Source organism: Dipodomys ordii, unplaced genomic scaffold, assembly GCF_000151885.1.
Source record: "Dipodomys ordii isolate 6190 unplaced genomic scaffold, Dord_2.0 Scaffold16, whole genome shotgun sequence".
Lineage (NCBI taxonomy): Eukaryota > Metazoa > Chordata > Mammalia > Rodentia > Heteromyidae > Dipodomys > Dipodomys ordii.
Window position 1 is genome coordinate 2,621,061 of NW_012267232.1, and position 19,263 is coordinate 2,640,323.

The following is a 19,263-nucleotide window of genomic DNA, read 5'->3' on the forward strand; positions in this document are numbered from 1 at the left end:
GTGGCAGAAATTAGGAAAGCAACTCCATTTGTAATAACCCCACAAAAAAATAAAATACCTAGGAAGAGTCTCATGGACTTTTCTGCCTGGGCTGGTTTTGAACTGCAATACTCATATTTCAGCCTCCTGAGTAGCTAGGATTACAGTAGGTAGATTATGTGTGCGACCTGGCACCTGGCCTGATTTCCTTTTTTTTTTTTTTCCTGGGTCCGGTCGAGGGGCCTGAACTCTGGGCCTGGGCGCTGTTCCTCAGCTCTTCAGCTCAAGGCTACAGCTCTACCACTTGAGCCACAGTGCCACTTCTGGCTTTTTTTTCTGCTTCTGTGGTGCTGAGGAATTGAACCCAGGGCCTCATGCATGCAAGGCAAGAGCTCTACCACTAAGCCACCTTCTCAGCCCCCTGATTTCCTTTTTAGTTACTGTTTTTCTTGGATTTCAGAAAATGCAGGAACCAGATGTGATGTGTAGCTATCCTCTTTGAGGGGTCTAAGTTTTTAAATTAATAGGATCAAAGGAAGGAATTCTACCTGTAAATAAAAGTATATATGAATGGGTGTGAATATGATAAATGCAGTTTATTTGCATGTATGAAATAGAACAATGAAACATGTTAAAATCGTTTTAAGGAAGGGAGAAAGGAGAGGAGGTTGATTGGAATACAGTGTGTATATGTGGAAATGTCACACTGCCTTCCCCCTCCCCCTTTGTACCACTAATAGTTTGCATCCTTATCTGGATCATCTCTCATTGCAAATGTTTGAGAAAGAAAAGCCTCTTTCTGTCCTAAAGGTTTGCTTTACTCTGGAGTAGCTAATGGACTGTGTTTGTTCTAGGTATATGAGTAGACCAGTGATGAGTGGGCCAGGACTTTATGACCCTACAACCATCATGAATGCAGATATTCTAGCATACTGTCAGAAAGAAGGATGGTGCAAATTAGCTTTCTACCTTCTAGCATTTTTTTACTACCTATATGGGTAAGTTCAAAAATAAAGCAAAAATGTGCTTTCACTTTGCTTCCTGAGACAGTAGTCCTCATGGTCTTAACACCTTAAAGTCTACCAGAAGAATTACTCAGTGTCTTGAGTTGAGGTAAGTGGGAATGACACTGTACACTCCAGCAGTAGTACATGGGCGTGCAGTCAGAGGCAGAAAGTTTGGTTAGGAGATATTACTTGCAGACCCACTCAATTGTTTTCCAAGGCAGTGATGGTATTAAGGCTGTGTGAGTTTGCAAAACATGTTTGTGTTTAGCTTCAGGGTCTGTCCAGAGATTGTATTTAAGTTTTTTCCTTATTGTGCTTTTTAAGCTATATGCACTGCCTTTTCTTTTCTGGTTTACTTGTTCTGAATGAGATGTATGGAGAAAAAGAAAAGAAATGGCTAATGCTATAGGGTGGTACAGTTATGGAGCTTTCTCCTTTAGTACTGATGGACTCCTCTCCTTATTCTAGGTTGGGTTTGTTTTTAGATTTGCTGCTATTGACATTCTTTACTATGTGACTGTTTCATAACTTGCAGAACATTTAGCAGCACTCTACCCTTTACCCCTAATATACTCTATCCCTAGTTGTGCCAGAAGTATTTCTAGATGTTGTCAGATGCCCCTGTAGGGCAAAAGTGCTGTCATTGAGAACCACTGGTATAGATACTTACTAAGCACAGTCAAATAAAAGGACACTTGTTACGTGTAGGGAAGTATAGAGTTAGAATTTTAATGGAGAGGGGTTTTTCTCATTTAAAATATTTAAAAAGAAAAGCTGTATAAGATGGAATCGTGAAGTAATTACGATTGTTTGTTAAAATTCTTTTAGAGAGTATAAGTGAAGTGAATATATAGTATACCAACAGACATGGTTCATATATGAAATAAAGGTAGTAGCTGGGCGTCGGTGGCTTATGACTGTAATCCTAGCTACTCAGGAGGCTAAGATCTGAGGATCTCGGTTCAAAGCTGGCCTGAGCAGGAAAGTCTGTGAGATTCTTATCTCCAATAAACCACTGGAAAACTGGAAGTGGTGCTGTGACTCAAGTGGTAGAACACTGGCCTTGAGCCAAAGAGCTGAAGGACAGCGCCTAGACCCAGAGTTCATGCCCCACAACTGACCAAAGGGAAAAAAAAAAGACATAAAGGTAATAAATAGGTTCTGAATGGTGAAATTCCATGTATCATTCTAGTTCCTGCTGGTTTTCACTTTTGCAGTTTTTAAAACAACTACCTAGAATAATGCTGGCATATAATAGATAGTTAAAATGTATTTTGGGTGGGGGAAGGACAAATGAATGCTAAAGTTGGAAATGTGTAGTTGTGGGGAGATGTTTACCAGGGTATTGTGAAACTGAGACATTTGCTGTTACAAGGTTTTCTATTTCCATTTAGAGATGTGGGCATGCTTTCTGAGGGATACCCCATGCCTTTCCCATACCACTGTTTATGTATGGTTTCCCTCAGTATTTGTAGGTCTAAATCAAATGCTGGCTGTTTTTTGCTTTTTGTTTGTTGCTTGTTTGTACTTTTTTTTTTGGTTGGTTCTGGAACTTGAACTCTGGGCCTGGGTGCTGTCCCTCAGATCTTCAGCTCAAGGAGAGCACTCTACCACTTGAGCCACAGTGCCTCTTCTGGTTTTCTGGTGGTTAATTTGGAGATAAGAGTCTCATGAAGTTTGCTGCCCAGGCTCACTTTCAACCGTGATCCTCAGATCTCAGTCTCCCTGAGTAGCTAGGATTACAGGCATGAGCCATGCGTACCTGGCTTGGTTTGTACATTTTTTAACATGTACACTTTTTAACCTTGAACGGGAAAGGTTCTGAGCAGTAGCTGCTAATAAAACCATTCTTCAGTTGATCATTCTCTTCTCTAAGAAATGGGAATGACAACAGTACCTGCCTCCGAGGACTGTCTGCTGGGAGGAGTAAGCATAGTAGTGCCTATGAAGGGCCTAAGGGCCTAGCACAAAGTGAGCTCTCCAGAGAAGTTCTATTATTATTAAGCTCTGATCCCCATTAAGCTTTCAGCTGTGCTGTTCTACTTGCTAACATTGGAAAGGAAGTCGGGGACAACTTCAGCACATGCACTGAGCCAAGTCCTGTGATGGCTAAAAGTCCATAAATGCAGATTTAAAGTTACAACTGCGAACTTGTCATTAGTTTTTTCATTTTCATTGATGCTATGATACCATATACTAGTTTGCCATATTCAGCAGGCTCAACTTTTTGTGCTCTTTGTTTTTATAATTAGGAATGTTTGAATTAACAGCTTCTCTTCTCTTTTCAGCATGATCTATGTTTTGGTGAGCTCTTAGAACAACACACAGAAGAAATGGTCCAGTTAAGTGCATGCAAAAAGCCACCAAATGAAGGGATTCTATCCAGCAAGATCCTGTTTCCAGGAATAGCCTATGGAAATGATCTGTTTCTTTTAAAAAATGACTCCTTATTTTTTAAATGTTTCCACATTTTTTGCTTGTGGAAAGACTGTTTTCATATGTTATACTTGGATAAAGAATTTAAATGGAATTACGTATAAATTAATATAAAATGATTACCTCTGGTATTGACAGGTTTGAACTTGCACTCCTTAAGGAACAGCCATAATCCTCCAAATGATTGCATTAATTACTGATGGTCCTTAGTCCATTGGAACCTTTTGTTTATAGGAACTTGTAGGGCTCTTTTGGTTTTATTGAAATGCCATTTTGGTTTTATTGAAATGCCATCTAATAAATTAGCTGTAGATATCAGGTGCTTCTGATGAGCTGAAAATGTGTATCTGACTTGTGGAAAACTATCTAGTTTTCCTCATTTATCGTGTAGATGATTATATATGGATACATTTACAAAAATAAGAAGAATGGGATTTTTTCCCTTTGACTTGAATATTATTCCTGTATATTGCATGAATGAGAGATTTTCCATATTTCCATCAGAGTACTTACTATACTTGCTTTAATTCTTAAGCATAAGCGAACATGATATAGAAATATATACTGAATTACTTGTGAAGAATGCATTTAAAGCTATTTTAAATGTGTTTTTATTTGTAAGACATTACTTGTTAAGAAATTGGTTATATTATGCTTACTGTTCTAATCTGGTGGTAAAGGTATTAAGAATTTGCAAGTACTTTAGGTTTTCAAAGCGAATTGAGAGAGAATTGTATAACCATCTTGCTGTTCCTTTAGTGCAATACAATAAAACACTCAAATTAAGATTCATTTTCAGTGCATTGTTTCAAAGATTACACACAGCTATTTCTCACTTGCTCATCCAATAATAAGACATATTACTGTCCTTTTAAAAGGTAGAGTATTACTTTATTTTTTTCCTTAAATATACCCTAATAGGATCTGAAATGGCCAACCACAATCTATGTTACCATAGGAGAAGAATTTTTACTGTTGATAGTACAGCAGCATTTCTCCCACTAATTTCAAAAGTGATTGTGGCACTTGAAATACTTTTGAGTTTTTTCTTTTTGGTTAAGGTAAAGTGACTCATAATTTGAGTTTCTGCTGTTGCTTGTGAGGCAGTCAAAGTAAGGCTTGCATGTTTTATAAGCATTCCCGTCCTTTATTTAAGATGAGGAATTCAGGGCACTTGAAAACATAACTGGCTCAGATGTTTAGCAAAGGATCAAAGGAAAAAATATAAATTCACATAGTGAGTGATCAAGGGAGTTCATAGATGCATTTGTAGGGGGTCTTGTTCTAAGAACTTCTTGTATTGTTGTTTTATTCTCTACTAGTGAAAAAATGCTTGAAATGATGCTTCCCTAGGGAAGAGATAATACTGTCTTAGGGAGAAGAGATGTTACCGTCTGGGATTGGGTAACTGGGATGAATACACTCAAGAAGAAATTATAGAACCTAAGGAGAAATTGTTCAGACATTTTAAAAGGAAGGCCTGTAATTTATAGTCTAGGAACACCTAGAGGGAACTGACTGTTCTTCAGGTTAGGCTGTAAATTATTTATTGAACATTTGCTAGGCAGTCAGTTTCTATCCTATCTATATCAGCAGCTACTCTAATTTTCCGTTCTCATTCACAAGTACTGTTGATCATGACAGACCTACCTGGTCCTGTCAACAGTCCTGATTGATTTCCTAAGTTTTTGTATTCCTGTTCTTTCAAAGAAGACATACTTCATGATTTTCAACAACCATCCTGTTAATCTATTCTTGAATTTTCTCCAACATCAATGCCAAGTTTATGGGCTGGAAGCCACATTCTCATGCTTTCAAAATCAGATTCCTCCCACATTGACAATTAGGTTCACCCATCTCACTTGTAGGTTATTAACTCCTAGGTATGTCATTAAGTAGCTAAATATGCTTATGCCTACTCATTTTTGCCTTTTTAGTGTCAGACAAGTAAGCATAAACAAAGTACTTGCATCTGACAGTATCCCACGAACTCTTTCCTTGGCTCTGAATTTAACCTGTTCCCTATGTTAATGTATATGGGATGGCCCTCGTCTTTTGTCATTCCTGGAAGTTCAGCTGAGGCAGTTAGCCTGGTTAGCCATAGTCAGCCTTTTCAATTTGTCACACGCTCACATTGCGCAGTGGATAGTTTATTTAAGCACACTTCCTTTTTACTGTACTTTTGATATGTACTACATTTTATCTATCAGGTCTGTAGCTCTCAGAAACCATTTCCCCATTTTGTGCTATCTTATTTCATCTAGTATAACTCTGTAGTTCTGTTTATACCAACAATTACTGCTATGGATTACTACAGATTCTCCTGAATTAAAATCTTAGATAATAACGCCTGCTTCGTAGTTACTCAGTTGAGTAATACTGTATCATGGCAGTGGGCCCCTTGAGTACTTAGGAGCTATAGGGGTGGAAACTATTAAATACCTTTTTCTGAAATGACATCTGAGGTTTTCACCATGGTTAACTGATACTCTTACTCATCATCCCAGGTTAGGGGAGAATTTGGTCCTGGACTACAAACTGCTAATTTGTTTGAAATTTGAATTACTTTTCATGGGAAAGGGAAATAATAGATAATCGTTGGCTTGTATGAGTATTAGTAAGCAAAGCTTCATCAAGTACACCTGGAACAGCCAAGCTTTTCAGTCAAATGCCTGGGAATGATCAGGTATATAGCTGTCACACAGCTCTTCTGTATTCCTCAAACTATGTATTCTGAAGATAGGTCTAATGCATAAATAAAACTGCTTTGAAATTGGCAAAGACTCTGGGTATAGTGCAAGTGGTAAGAGCAGGCCATGAGTTCTATCATTCCCCTTCTCCCTTAAAAAGGGTGGCAAAATGTTTTCTTTGATACAACATTTCTCCAATTATGTGTTCATAGAGTACTTTGGCCATGGAGCAACTGATGATTTTTGTGTCTCTCTTCTCCCCTTCAGGGGTCAACTTTTGATTTAAGTTGTAAATATATCATAATACTATTTCAAACCAATTCAAATAATGGTATGTATTAAAAAGTACATATCCAATTATTTGTCATTTAGTATCCACAAATACACATCTCTCAATTGTGTAACTGTTGGTCAGAAATTGTGATGACAAAAATATTCTAAAGCAAGACTCATTTTAGAGGGAATGGAAAAGTAACAATCCCTTGACTGGCATTTGAAACTACTATATTAGTCTCAAATAATCATTGATCTGTGGATCAGACTAGCAGCTGTTGAATCTGTCTCTAGTATTGTGGTTTAGGAAATGGTTCTGAATAAGATCCCAGAGTGAGGCTAAGAGGAAAAGTATGGCTCTGTTTGTGGATACATTAAACAATTTCTACATTGACTAAAGTTCCTAAAGCTAAGTGTCTAAAAGGAGTAAGTGCTGCTTCTTCAGTTTGCTTTGGGAAGTAGTACCAACCATGTAGGGTGTTTAGTCTGGGGTCAGAGTGTGTTTTGTCTTGCATCAGTTTAATGCACATTGGAGAAGACCTAGCATCTTGATACACAAAGGAATGACTTGCATCTCGTATTCCCATTTTGTGTTGTACAATGCTTTTTCTAAGTAAGTTTCTTTGGTTACCATGTTAATGTATTCTGGAGAAGAAAAATGGACTGATGACTAAACTCTTAACAACACTGTTAAGAGTAACATAAAATGCAGTTTGCTATCTTTGCCCATGGTTTGTTAAATCTAAGCTTGATGGTGCTGTTCAACTGTCCAAAGAAAATGCACTTAAGTAGTCCTATTTCTTAGAGCTTGCTTATTTTGCTTTTGTATATTTAATAAAAATAATCTCAAGTATTTCCTTGTGTAGTTTATGATAATGGTTCAATCAGTGTGTTAATTTCAAATGCAGCTAACTGGCTTGTGTATGACCAGGATTCTAGACTTTTTTTCTGCCTTCCTCAGTCCCACTGTTTTTGGAGATGTCCACAGGTAAGCAGAGGAAATACTTTTCATAAAACATTGGAATTAGTTATTAAATGTTACTAGAAAAGTTTATTTCAGGGGTAATTCCCTAGTTTTCTCTGATATGAAATTACTGATTTTTTCCTGTATACTTGATACTAAAAATTTAGTTAAACATTTTGGATCTAGAAGGCTTAGCACTTATGAAGTCCCCAAATAGCATGAGTAATTGTTTGGAGTGTTCTCTAAAGAAATTCAAGTGGTTCCTCAGCAAGAAGTAGGGCCAAGGAAGGTTTTTAATCATCTTATAGGTATTCAAATGAATTACTTTTGAGTCTCCAGCCTAATAGTAATATCCAGCTGACAAATGGTGCACCCTGTACCAGTAGCTGAGAGATCCATGGGACCAGTATGTGATAGACTAGTGCGATCTCTTAAAACAAGTGGCTTGGCTCTAATACGACAAAAAAAATAGGGGGTACTTACACAAAACCTTATACATTGCTATGTCATATGCTAACTAGAACAAAGCAGAATGTGGTAATAATAAAAATATGAAAGTATTTCCCATCTTTTCTCGCGTGCTCCTGTGTGTGCGTGTGTGCGTGTGCGCGCATGAGCTCAGCCTGGGTACTATCCCTGCAGCTTTTGAGCTCAAGGCTAGCATGCTACCACTTAGCTTCACTTCTGGCCTTTTTGAAACTCTCCATCCTCAGATGTCAGCTTCCTGAGTCACAAGGATTATACGTGTTAGCCACCATTGCCTGGCTTTTTTTTTTTTTGGTGTTGGTCCTAGGGCATTGCTTAGGGCCTAGGAGCTGTTCCTGAGCTTTTTTGCACAAGGCTAGGTCTCTACCACTTGAGCCATAGCTCCACTTCTGGCTTTTTGGTGGTTAACTGGTGATAAGTCTCACGGATTTTTCCTGCCCTGGCTGGCTTTGGAACCACAATTCTCAGATCTCAGCCTCCTGAGTAGCTATGATTACAGGCATGAACCACTGGTGCCTAACAGGGCAGTACATTTCTAAAAGGAAAACTACCACTTTACCCCTTCTTTGAGAGATGGAATCAACACAGTGAATTTTGTCAATAAAAACTTTAGGAATATCTGCACATAAACATTTACATTCAAGGAGATATCATGAGTTGTCTTATTTCTGTATAGATTATACTAGAGGAATTTTAAATTTCAGACATGGTCATATATAAGCTATTTGAAATTCGTCATCTTGACACAGATCTTGACAGTGACTCTCTTGTTGATAGATAGGAGGCTAATTTGTCCCGGAACTCATGAAGATAATTATATTGCTGAAAAAAAGTAAAGAGACATTGAAGTACCACGTAGAAAACTAGTTGCCATAGTAGGTATCAGGTATATCTATCTATAGATAGATATATATACACACACATACATATATATATATTCATTTGCTAAGAACAATTTTACATCTTTGGTAAGAAGCATTTGCAACCTAGGGCAGTTTTATCCTGAAATAAAGTTGTCTACAGTTGAATAACTATTGATGTTAAAATCTCTAAAGATCTGAAGGTAGCATAAAATTCAGATGAAAATGTTATAATTCTGTAGAAGCCTTTCTACTGGCAGGGCTAAATAAGATTAAAAGTAAATAAGGGCATTATTTTTTTTGATTGTTGCTAGTATTTTTTTATTGTAAAAGTGTTGTACAGAGGGGTTACAGTTATATGAGTAGGGTAATGAGTACATTTCATAGCAAGCATTGTTTCCTCCTTTATTTTTCCCTACCATCACTTCCCTCCCTCCCCAACTCCTCCCGCCCCCCCCCTCCCCAGGGCATTATTTTTAATAGCATTTTTTTCCCTTCAGAATAGGGAGGAGGGAATGTCTTCAGTAGTAATTAACAGTAGCATGCTCAAGAAAATCTATTTCTCAATTTATAGAAGCCCTAGAGTGCTTTTTGTGATCACACAATCTTTGGGACAATTTTCATAGACATTAAAAAAATAAACATTAATCTTAGCAGATAGGCAAAATAAAAGAAGGGAATGATTTGGAATTTGAGTAGCTTCCCAAAGGATCTGGTCATCTCATTTCATCCCAATCCCATGCCGGCCCCGTACTGCTAACCTATATTAGCAGTAGGTTAAAGCCTGTTGGACATGGAATGCCCAGGGTAATCAGCTGCAGTCCATACTAATGCAAGCTTCATTTTTTTCCAGTATTAGCAGTATAAAATGTGTGTTCATACACATATTTCACCATGTGTTTCAAAGAGAAAAATCTGAAGCATCATTTGATTTTTAACATAATAACTTGTCCTTTTAAAAATTGTTCAGTGGCTCCTATATGGAATGTTTTGTGAATGACCTGACTTAAATAGCCTGGAGAATCATTTAGCAGTAATTGTAATGATTCACTGAACATGTTATCCCAGGGAAGATAGACTCTTAAAATCATCTCTGCCTAAAGGCCAAGATTCTTTTAACACCCACTCTTTTGTGTGATCCAGTGGAAAGCTGGACAGGATACTTGAGGAAGGAAGGCACACTAGCTCTATAGGCCTAGAAGTAAAGGGAAACTGCAGAGCTGTGTTGGTAACAATCTACAATAATATCCTTGGCATTGCTCTGTGCTGTTTTTTTTTTTTTACATATTTTTATTATCTTTTAAGTAGTTGAACAAAGAAGTTCCCATTCTACAAAACAGTGTATGAGTACAAGGTAGCTCCGTGCTGTTTCTGAAGTGTTCTCAGGAGTCAGCTTTGTGAGCCACAATCATTTGGCACATTGTGGGACAGACATATGGTTCTACTGCTGCCCACAGTTACCTGCCTGTACTGATCATTCTGTATGGCCCATAATGAAGTTATAAATGTCCAAATGGCCCTTGGCAGAAAAACGGTTCTTCGTCCCTATGTGGAAGATGCCACATTTGTTATCCACAGCAGAAAAGGCAATGAGTACTGCTTTACATTTAAGAAAAAACCAAGCACACCACTAATCCAGCTTTGTTAAGTGATTCAGTGGCATAGTAGGATCTTAGAACTTTCTGAAAAAAACATCTTCCCAAGAAAGTACCAAGTTTATAGCAACCACCTGTCCCATTCTGATTGAGAGGATCTATTCCCAGAACTGATGGGCAAAAACTGAACAGTAGACCCTGGAAGTGGAAGGTGGGAAGTTAAAGTTTTTTCACCATTTTGCTTAAAATACTGTGGGCTTTTGCAGACTTGTGAGTTCTGTTTTAAGTGTAAATTAAAAAACAGGTGTGTCTGAAGTAAGCATGTGTTGGATTTTCATTGTGGTGCCCTGGCTGTATATTATACTATCCTACCAAGCAAACAGGAACTTTTGAGCTCCTTACTTTAATAGTCTGGATCGCCCCAGATCCTCTTACATCTCGAAGGCTGTCTATGGCTTGTTGTGGTGAGACTGTGTCAGACAGGTACAAGAGGAGACAAGCGGCTACTAAGAGAATATGACAAAAAAAAATTGTTAGGAAAAACGGTGATAGTGTAGGGCATTTGATGTTCAGACTTGTCACTTTAGTATTACAGTTACAAATGAATCAAGATTGGGGGCTTTTTTAAAAAAAATTGTGCTTCTGGTATTTAAGTGACTGATTGATCTAAAGTTTTAACATAGTCCATTCTGATTGCTTTATTAAATACAATTTATATACTATACATTTCATTTAAAGTGTGCACTTCAGTGAATTTTAGTATATTTACAGATAATGTAAAATTAATATCATAAGTTTTAAGTATTTATGAAGAAGTCCCAACTTAGTGTGGTGGTGTGGTAACTACTTGTAGTCCCAGCACTTGGAAGTCAGCAGTAGAAGGATTGACAGTTACATAGCAACACCTTTCTCAAAGCCCTGCACAGTTTCACTAACATCCTATCCTATTACCCATCTCCTTAGTCTCTGCACCAAACAACCATCGATCAACTTTTTGGTTCTATAGAGAACAACTGTTGGGGATTCTGCATGTAAGCGGAGTATGTGATCTTTTGTGACCTTTTTCACTTGTTCAAGGTTCATATTGTGATGTATCCTTTCATTTTTATATCTAAATAATCTACCACATTATGTATGTCTATCCATGGATGGACATTTAGGATGTTTATTTTTTTGACTAATTAGTTAATACTTGTGTGCAAGTTCTGTCTTGTGTCAGGGTTTCATTATGTAGCCCAGGCTGGCCGTGAACTCAGTCTTTGCCTTTGTCTCCTGAGTGCTGAGATTACAAGTGCCATCATGCTTAGCTGTTTACAAGGTTTTGTGGGAGTATATATTTCACTTTTTTGGTCTATATTCCTATGAGTGGAATTTCTGTGTTATATAACATGTTTCACTGCTTGAAAAGTAGACTCATAGTCTGAAGCAGTTCCATTTTATATTCCCACCAGTGATGTGTAAGGGTTCCAGTTTCTCTGCATCCTCACTGATGAATATATATTATGTTATATATTTTTCTTTTTTTCCCCCCTAGTACTGAGATGTGAGCTTACTGATACCACTGAGCATACTAGATCCTGTTTTTCACTGTTTTTTTTTTTTTTTTTGCGGGAAGTAGGGAGGAAGGGAAGGATCTCACTTTCCACTTGGTTGTATACTTGAGCTGATCTAGCGCTACTCTACATTAGGCTTTCTGTAATCACTGGGATCACAGGCATGTGCTATCATGTCCAGCTTCTATCAGCGATAGAATCTCACAGACTTTTATGTCCAGGCTGGCCCTGTACTCCGATCTTCCCAAGCCCAACTTCCTAGGTAGTTTTTGATAATAGGCAAGTGCCACTGCACCCAAATGTAGGTGGAGAGGGGAATCTTACTAACTTTTCTGCCTGTGCTGGCCTTTCACTATGATCTTTCTGTTCTAGCCTCCCAACCAGCTAGGTTAAAGGCATGAACTATAGGTATCTGGCTCAAAAGAAAAAAAAATTTTTTAATCACAGCCATCTTAGTGGGGATCAAGTACTCACTATGTATTTTTGATTTGCATTTCGCTGATGGCTAAGGTGTTGAGCATTTTTTTCATGTACTTGCCATTTGTGCATTTTGTTTGGAAAAAAATATTTAGATCCTTGAGACTGGGAATATGGCTTAGTGGTAGCTTGCCATTTGTGCATTTTGTTTGGAAAAAAATATTTAGATCCTTTGCTCAATAAAAAAAAATTGAGACTGGGAATATGGCTTAGTGGTAGAGTGCTTGCCATTTGTGCATTTTGTTTGGAAAAAAATATTTAGATCCTTGAGACTGGGAATATGGCTTAGTGGTAGAGTGCTTGTCATTTGTGCATTTTGTTTGGAAAAAAATATTTAGATCCTTTGCTCAATAAAAAAAAATTGAGACTGGGAATATGGCTTAGTGGTAGAGTGCTTGCCTAGCATGCATGAAGCCCTGGATTTGATTCCTCAGTACCACATAAACAGAAAAAGCTGGAAGTGGTGCTGTGGTTCAAGTGGTGGAGTGCTAGCATTGAGCAAAAGAAGCTCAGGGATAGTGCCCAGGCTCTGAGTTCAAGCCCCAGGACTGGCAAAATAAAATAAAAAAATGAGCTGTCTTTTTATACTGAGTTATATAAGTACTTCATATAATCTAGACACAAGTCCTCTATCCAATACATGGTTTTGCAAATAGTTTCATTTGTTTTGTCGGCAATCTTTTCACTTTAATAGTGCCCTTTGAATGAACAAGTTAATTTTGATCTTGTTTAGCACTGAAAGGAATAAGTTCCTCTAGTGAGACATGTTACCAGTTTTTTTCATAGCAAAGTTTTTGGAAAAGTTTTGAAGTTAACATTTGGTAAATAATTAGCCTTTATACTTATGCTATCCATTATTTAGAAGTTACTGTCAGATTCATACATCCATATAGGGAGTATTAGCAAAAACAATGCAGGTGCTAAGACTTTTAAGTGGTGTTTTGTAGAATCCTCTACAACAAAGCTGAAAATACCTCCTGCTGCCATGATGTTCAGGGCCTTAAGTAATCCTTTGTTTTGGCAAATATTGAGTTTTGTCTCAATTCGATATAAAGTGAGCCTATAGCCAGGGGTTTGCCTACTTGGAGGTTAGAGGAATAATGAGAAAACAGTTCTTACCAAGACAGGATCTTCCAAGGCCTCCATAACAGCTGAAAGGAAAATACAGTTTTGAAGTTTATACATTTTTCTTCCATTCCAAGTTAGTCACTTGCACTTCCTGCTAGGTATCTCTAATGTTCAGCATAGTGCCTCACTTACAAAGATTGTTTAATTAACCAAAAGCCAGGGGTGCTTATTTGTGCAGAAGTATTCTGAATACCTCTAAGGGGCAAGGCAGGGAATGCCTTTTATTGCCCCCTTCATGTTCCAGATCCACAGTGAAGAATGAAGCCTGTTATTAATCATAAGAATTAGACTTCACCAACTGCCTATTTTATTTTCCTGTGTTTTAAAACAAAACCTTAATTATGGAGTAAATAGTATCCATACAATAGCCCTTATCTTGAAAACCTGTTCATAGTAGTAGACAGAGGCTTTGAGCAGTGAGTGTGTGGGTCCTGGCTCTGCCCTTTGCTAGGTAGGCAAAGCAAGAGGGTTCTTTTGGCTCTCTGGGCTTTGCCTTCTTACCTATCATGGGGCTAGCAGTAGACCTATGCCTGCAGGAGGGCTGAATGTGGCAGCATTTGTAGAGGGCTTACAATAGAATGTGGTACAGCTGAAAAGATGAATGTTGGCTGTTATTATCTAGCATTATGAAGAAATGAGCAAAATTAGGTTTTCCAGAAAAATGAGAATTTAAGTTGCAAAAAATCAGTCATTTAAATAATGTTCAAGAATCCCTTCATATCTTCTGACTTAGAAGATTTAGTACTAATGACCTAATTTAGTACTGATGACTTATCATGAACTCAATTACAGTAGACTATTGTAGGTTAATCTATAGATATGTATATGAGAGGATGTGAGATAAAAGGCAAATAGGTACTGACTCCAGAATTTCACAAAGTGTCCCAAATGTAAGCTTGTTTCATAGAGATCTGGATCTACCATATACATGTAGAGAAATGTTGGTCACTTCAGTAGGTTTCTTTTAGATTAATACTACTTTACACCTTGGGGTACTTTCACCAGCCGCTTAATGAATTCCCATTCATCTTCCAAACCCAGCTCAAATGTCATTTCCTGAAATGTCTGTGTTCCTATAGAACCATGACTGTCCTGTGCGGTATGCTTTTATTGCACTTATATGTAGTGCGGTTAGGATTGGATTTCTTGTAGTTTCAGTGTTTGATCCACAGTAGCTGATACAGGTTCAGTTCTGTTCTTTGAAAGATTATGCTGAGAGGCAGGGGCATGGCTCAGGTGGTAAGGTTCTTGTGTATCAAGGGCAAGGCCTGGAAGTTCAAAGGGCATGCTGAGATCCTTGTCCCAGGTACCTATGCATGTGACCTTATTCAGAAATAGATCTTCGCAAATTTAATTGAATGAGGTCATTGGGATGGGTGCTAACCCGATATACTATCAGTGTAAGATGAACACATATGAAGATAAAAGACAACCTGGAGGGAGTCCCTTGATGACAGAGGCAGACTGGAGTGATGCAGCTACAAGCTAAGGAATGACAGGATAGATAAACACTACTAAAAGTTCGGGAGAGGCAAAGAGGGATTCTACACAGAGTCTCAGATCATGGCTCTGTTGACACCTTGACTTTGAACTTCTAGTCTCTAGAACTGGAGGAGAGTTAATTTCTGTGTTTTATAAGCCATCTACTTTGTTCTCCTGTGTTATAAGAGCCCAAGGAAACAATGTAATAACAGTAGGTAAACTGTTCACTGCTTTTTATAAAGGGTGGAAAATTCCTGGGCAGAACCAGTGAGTGCTGGCAGGGAATAGGACAATGGAAAGGCTACTAGATCCTGTTCTAAGGTAGGCATTGTGGCTGTCTAGCATCGTGAACACCTAACAACAGTATATATATATATAGAAAATCATCTTTATCCAAATAAAGTAGTAATTGTAAGAGAACTTTGAAAACTCTAAAACAAGAAAAATCCAAACATTAGAACTCTCCTCGCCTTTTGTTGTTGTTGTTGGGTGTGAGGCTTGAACTCTTGGCCTGGGCACTGTCCCTAAGCTCTTCAGCTCAAGGTGAGCACCCTACTGCGTGAGCCCCAGTGCCGCTTCCAGTTTTCTAGTGGTTAACTGGACATAAGAGTCTCTGGGACTTTTCTGCCTGGGCTAGCTTTGAACTGTGATCCTCAGATCTCAGCCTCCTGAGTAGTTAGGATTACAGGCGTAAGCCACTGGTACCCAGCCTCCTGGCCTTTTTTAAATGGGACCTGAAATGTTCTAGTTAGGGAAGAGCACTTGTCCATCTTGTTTATATTCTGTTCAAACACTGGGGCATCTAATTTGCTGAACCGGCTAGAGTAAAATTTGTTAAGATCTCTTCAATGGAACTAGCTTGATCTCTGGAAACTTTTCAATAGGTGTTGCTTTCAAAAATTTATTTGGAGAAAAACCCCACAAAAACCTTAGAACTGTTTCACAAAAGAAGCCTAAAAAATGGGGAAAACTTTTTCACTAGCTGCATCTAATATTATTTTGTAAGTATAGACAACTATATCTTCTGAAATTTTATCCTTATAATTAGAACTAGATGAGAGATTATACTTTTCCCTAGAGAAAGAATGGAAAATGTCAGCTGCAGGATGACTTCTAATTCTTCATTGCCTATTCTGCAAGCTATTGCTTCTGTGTATCAAGTTAGCTTGATCACGTTGTTATATCACTGAAGTCCCTTGTACTGGTGGTTTTCCCTCAGAACTGGCACTACTGGCATGAGATTCCTCAAACTAGATTTTTTTCCCCCCAGTTCTGGGGCTTGAACTCAGGGCCTGGGTACTGCCCCTGAGCCTCTTTGTGCTCAAGGCTAGGGCTCTACCACTTGAGTCATAGGTACCACTTCTGAGTAATTTCTTGGAGATAAGAGTTACACAGGTACTTTTCTTCCTGGGCAGGGTTTGAACTGAGATCCTTAGATCTCAGCCTCCTGATTAGCTAGGATTATAGGTGTGAGCCACCAGCACCTGACTCTTAAGCTGTAGGTTTAAGGAGAGATGTTGGCTGAAATTACCCTTTCACTAGGTTCCTTAAGACTGAGGTGGCTACTGGTATAGCTTGTATATCTCTACCACAAAACAATGGCCCCTTAGGTATTAGTAGTTGGAAGTACCTGCCCTTGTTCCAACGCATAAATGGCTTATAGGGATACAAACTGAAAAACATTAACAGTGAAAGACAGACACTTGCTCTGCATGTCTGCCTTCTGGCAGAGCATTTATTGTTAATTATCCTAATCTTTGTGGTGCTCGAATCCACTGCCCATGACTACTCACTGCTACTTCCTCCAAGCCTTAACTTATTTTAGTTGATTATAAACATTCAGATCAGCAACTTGTATTTTTGTAGCCACCAACAAATAATGAGAGGCCTATTTCATTGTGGTAGAAAAGTTAGATATTAAATGTAAATTTCAAGTCATAGTTTTGCTCATTACTTAGTGATATTTTTTCCCTGTGTGTTTTGAAAACAATAATTGACTGCTAATAAAAGCAACTAAGCAAGTGATAGGCTAACAGATATTAGCAAATAATAGTATAGTACAAGAATAAGGCCCCCATCTTTGTTGGTGACAGTACTTGTTTGTGGGCAGTAAGTTGTTTTCCCAAACTGCCACTAAAAGTCAAAAACAAAAGGAAAAAAGAAAAACAAGCTTGCTTTTTTCTTCTAAACATTTCTAGTCTCCGTGTGTTCTGTCCTTCCTCTTGACAATCACGGTGGTTCTATGAGTGCTGTCCCTGTATCAGATGTTGTACATGATACCTTTCTAATCCTTTTGACAGAAGTAGGAGGTAGGAAGTAACTGAACAAGGAGACATCTCTTGGGTAGCATATGGAGAAAAGGAGAACATACTGTATTAAGGTTTTGCGGTTGTTTTTGAGGCAGATTGCAAGCTCCTCCATTATTTCCCAGCACCTGTCTATGTCAGGCGTCCCTCCATCTGGGATCGGATGGTGATGAGTGATAATTCCATACTGCTGGTAGAGGTCCAAAAGGTTTGGGACTCTATATTTTGACAGTTCCCCTCTGGTGCAGAAAACAAATATGTCCTGTATACCATAGCTCCTTAGTTCTTCTGTCAACAGACCAAGATACACACAGACATACACATCAGACATGACAAATGTAAACATGATCAAGTAGATAATAGGTGCTGACATTCTTAAGCCTCACTAATAACAGGTGATAATTTGTATATGTTGTAATGGCTATTGAGAACATCTGAACCCATAGATGATTAGAATTAAACCACACTGATTTGTAAGTCAAATGCTTTCTACTCGATATCAAGTCAATTATATTGCTGTTCTTGCATAAAAAGGCAATAAATGCTGCTTTAAAATAAACTGTTGAGAAGGAATGATAGCACATTTAAAATTTTTTCCCTCACAAAATCAAGTTTGCTGGTTTACTATTCGGCTGCTTGTTTTCATGTAAGCATGGCAGGGCTAGGGCTCTTTCATTTTTCCTCATATCTGCACTCTGCCACACCACTGGGTATTTAATTTTATGAACTAGGGCTCTCAACAACCATTAATTCTATTAAATTTACTTGGCTTAGCTATTTTCTTTGCAACCATATGAGCTATGAAATATGCTACAGGAATTCTATACTCTAGAACTTCCTTGTGGCAGTATTCTCAGTGAAGTATATGGATTAAAGCAAATAATTCAGGCTGATCTCGAAGCTCTCTATCCAAGGACATTTTGTATAGTCCCTCCTTCCCTTCTTCTGTTTTAATTTAGGGTCTCATGCTTGCTCAGCTTGTTTGTTCGCCTAGCTCTGTACCACTTGAGCCATGCCTCCAGCCTAGGTTTTAGTGCCCTTGCTGTATTTGTAAAGATTTTTCTGCCTCATTCACATCCATCATGACAGGAAATTTCCATTTGGAGAACATTTAAATAGTAAATAAAATACAATTTAAATAATTGGTTCAAGACCAGTTTTGTACATTTTGGAAAATCTATTTTGAGAAAAAAATGTCTTTTCTATCAAAAGGCTTGAACTCTGGGCCTGGGCGCTGTCCCTCAGCTCCTCAGCTCAAGGCTAGTGCTCTACCATTTGAGCCACAGCACCACTTCCGAGGTTTTCTGAGTGGGTTATTGGAGATAAGAGTTTCACAGCCTTTCCTGCCTGGGTTGGCTTTGAATCACGATCCTCAGATCTCAGCCTCCTGAGTAGCTAGGACTATAGGAGTGAGCCACTGGCGCCCGGGAAATTAAGAAATCTTATGCAGAGTTCCTTTTGAGCTGGTGTCCTTATTCCTGTGTGACACTGCAACATCCTGGGCTATTTCTAATACTACCTATTTAGTATATTCTATAAAAGAAGTTGCTCTTTTTTCCTCCCTGGTTGTGGGGCTTGAACTCTGGCCCTAGGCGCTTTCCCTCAGCTCTTCAGCTCAAGGCTAGCGCTCTACCACTTGAGCCACAGCTGCACTTCCGATTTTCTGGTGGTTTATTGGAGTTAAGAGTCTCATGGACTTTCCTGCCCGGGTTGGCTTCGAACTGTGATCCTCAGATCTCAGCCTCCAGAGTAGCTAGGATTACAGGCATGAGTCACCAGTGCTGGACTGAAGTTGCTCATTTAAAAAAAAAAAAACTCTTAAAAATGTTTTTTTTTTTGCGATGAGATCTTGAATGGAATTTAAGATATAAAACATTGAGACCTGGACAATGGCAGTTCAAAGCCAGCCCAAGCAGAAAAAAAGTCCCCAATTCTCCATTTCCAAAATAACCATGAAAACTCTGGACTGGAGGTGTGGCTCAAGTGGTAGAGTGCCAGCAGAGCAAGCAAGCTGAGTGGGCAGCCAG

At 38.4% G+C, this 19,263-nt stretch overlaps 2 protein-coding genes across 2 annotated transcripts in view; one reads left to right on the forward strand and one right to left on the reverse strand.

Moving 5' to 3' along the window:
• Positions 1-7,238, forward strand: part of Cnih1 (cornichon family AMPA receptor auxiliary protein 1) — a 21,948-nt gene extending 14,710 nt beyond the window's left edge. Inside the window, exons 5-6 of the mRNA XM_013012217.1 lie at positions 834-977; positions 3,275-7,238. Of these exons, the coding sequence (XP_012867671.1) occupies positions 834-977; positions 3,275-3,302 (172 nt within the window). The 3' untranslated portion in view covers positions 3,303-7,238. The remainder of the gene's footprint in view (positions 1-833; positions 978-3,274) is intronic.
• Positions 7,239-8,427: 1,189 nt separating this feature from the next.
• On the reverse strand, positions 8,428-17,582 carry Cdkn3 (cyclin-dependent kinase inhibitor 3). The gene is made up of 4 exons (XM_013012219.1): positions 17,302-17,582; positions 13,440-13,471; positions 10,693-10,796; positions 8,428-8,657 (listed from the first exon to the last, which is right to left on the reverse strand). Exons 1-4 carry the CDS (start codon positions 17,580-17,582, stop codon positions 8,571-8,573), a joined length of 504 nt encoding a protein of 167 aa, XP_012867673.1. The 3' UTR covers positions 8,428-8,570.
• Between the last annotated feature and the right edge of the window lie 1,681 nt (positions 17,583-19,263).

Excerpts from the sequence above, each read along its gene's own strand:
- Cdkn3 (XM_013012219.1), bottom strand. The coding sequence starts at position 17,582 with ATGTTTACATTTGTCATGTCTGATGTGTATGTCTGTGTGTATCTTGGT. Across the intron at positions 10,797-13,439 it reads CCTTGGAAGATCCTGTCTTG|TAGCCGCTTGTCTCCTCTTG; the intron begins GTAAGAACTGTT and ends ATATTCTCTTAG. Across the intron at positions 8,658-10,692 it reads GGGCGATCCAGACTATTAAA|CAATATAATTATCTTCATGA; the intron begins GTAAGGAGCTCA and ends ACTTTTTTTCAG.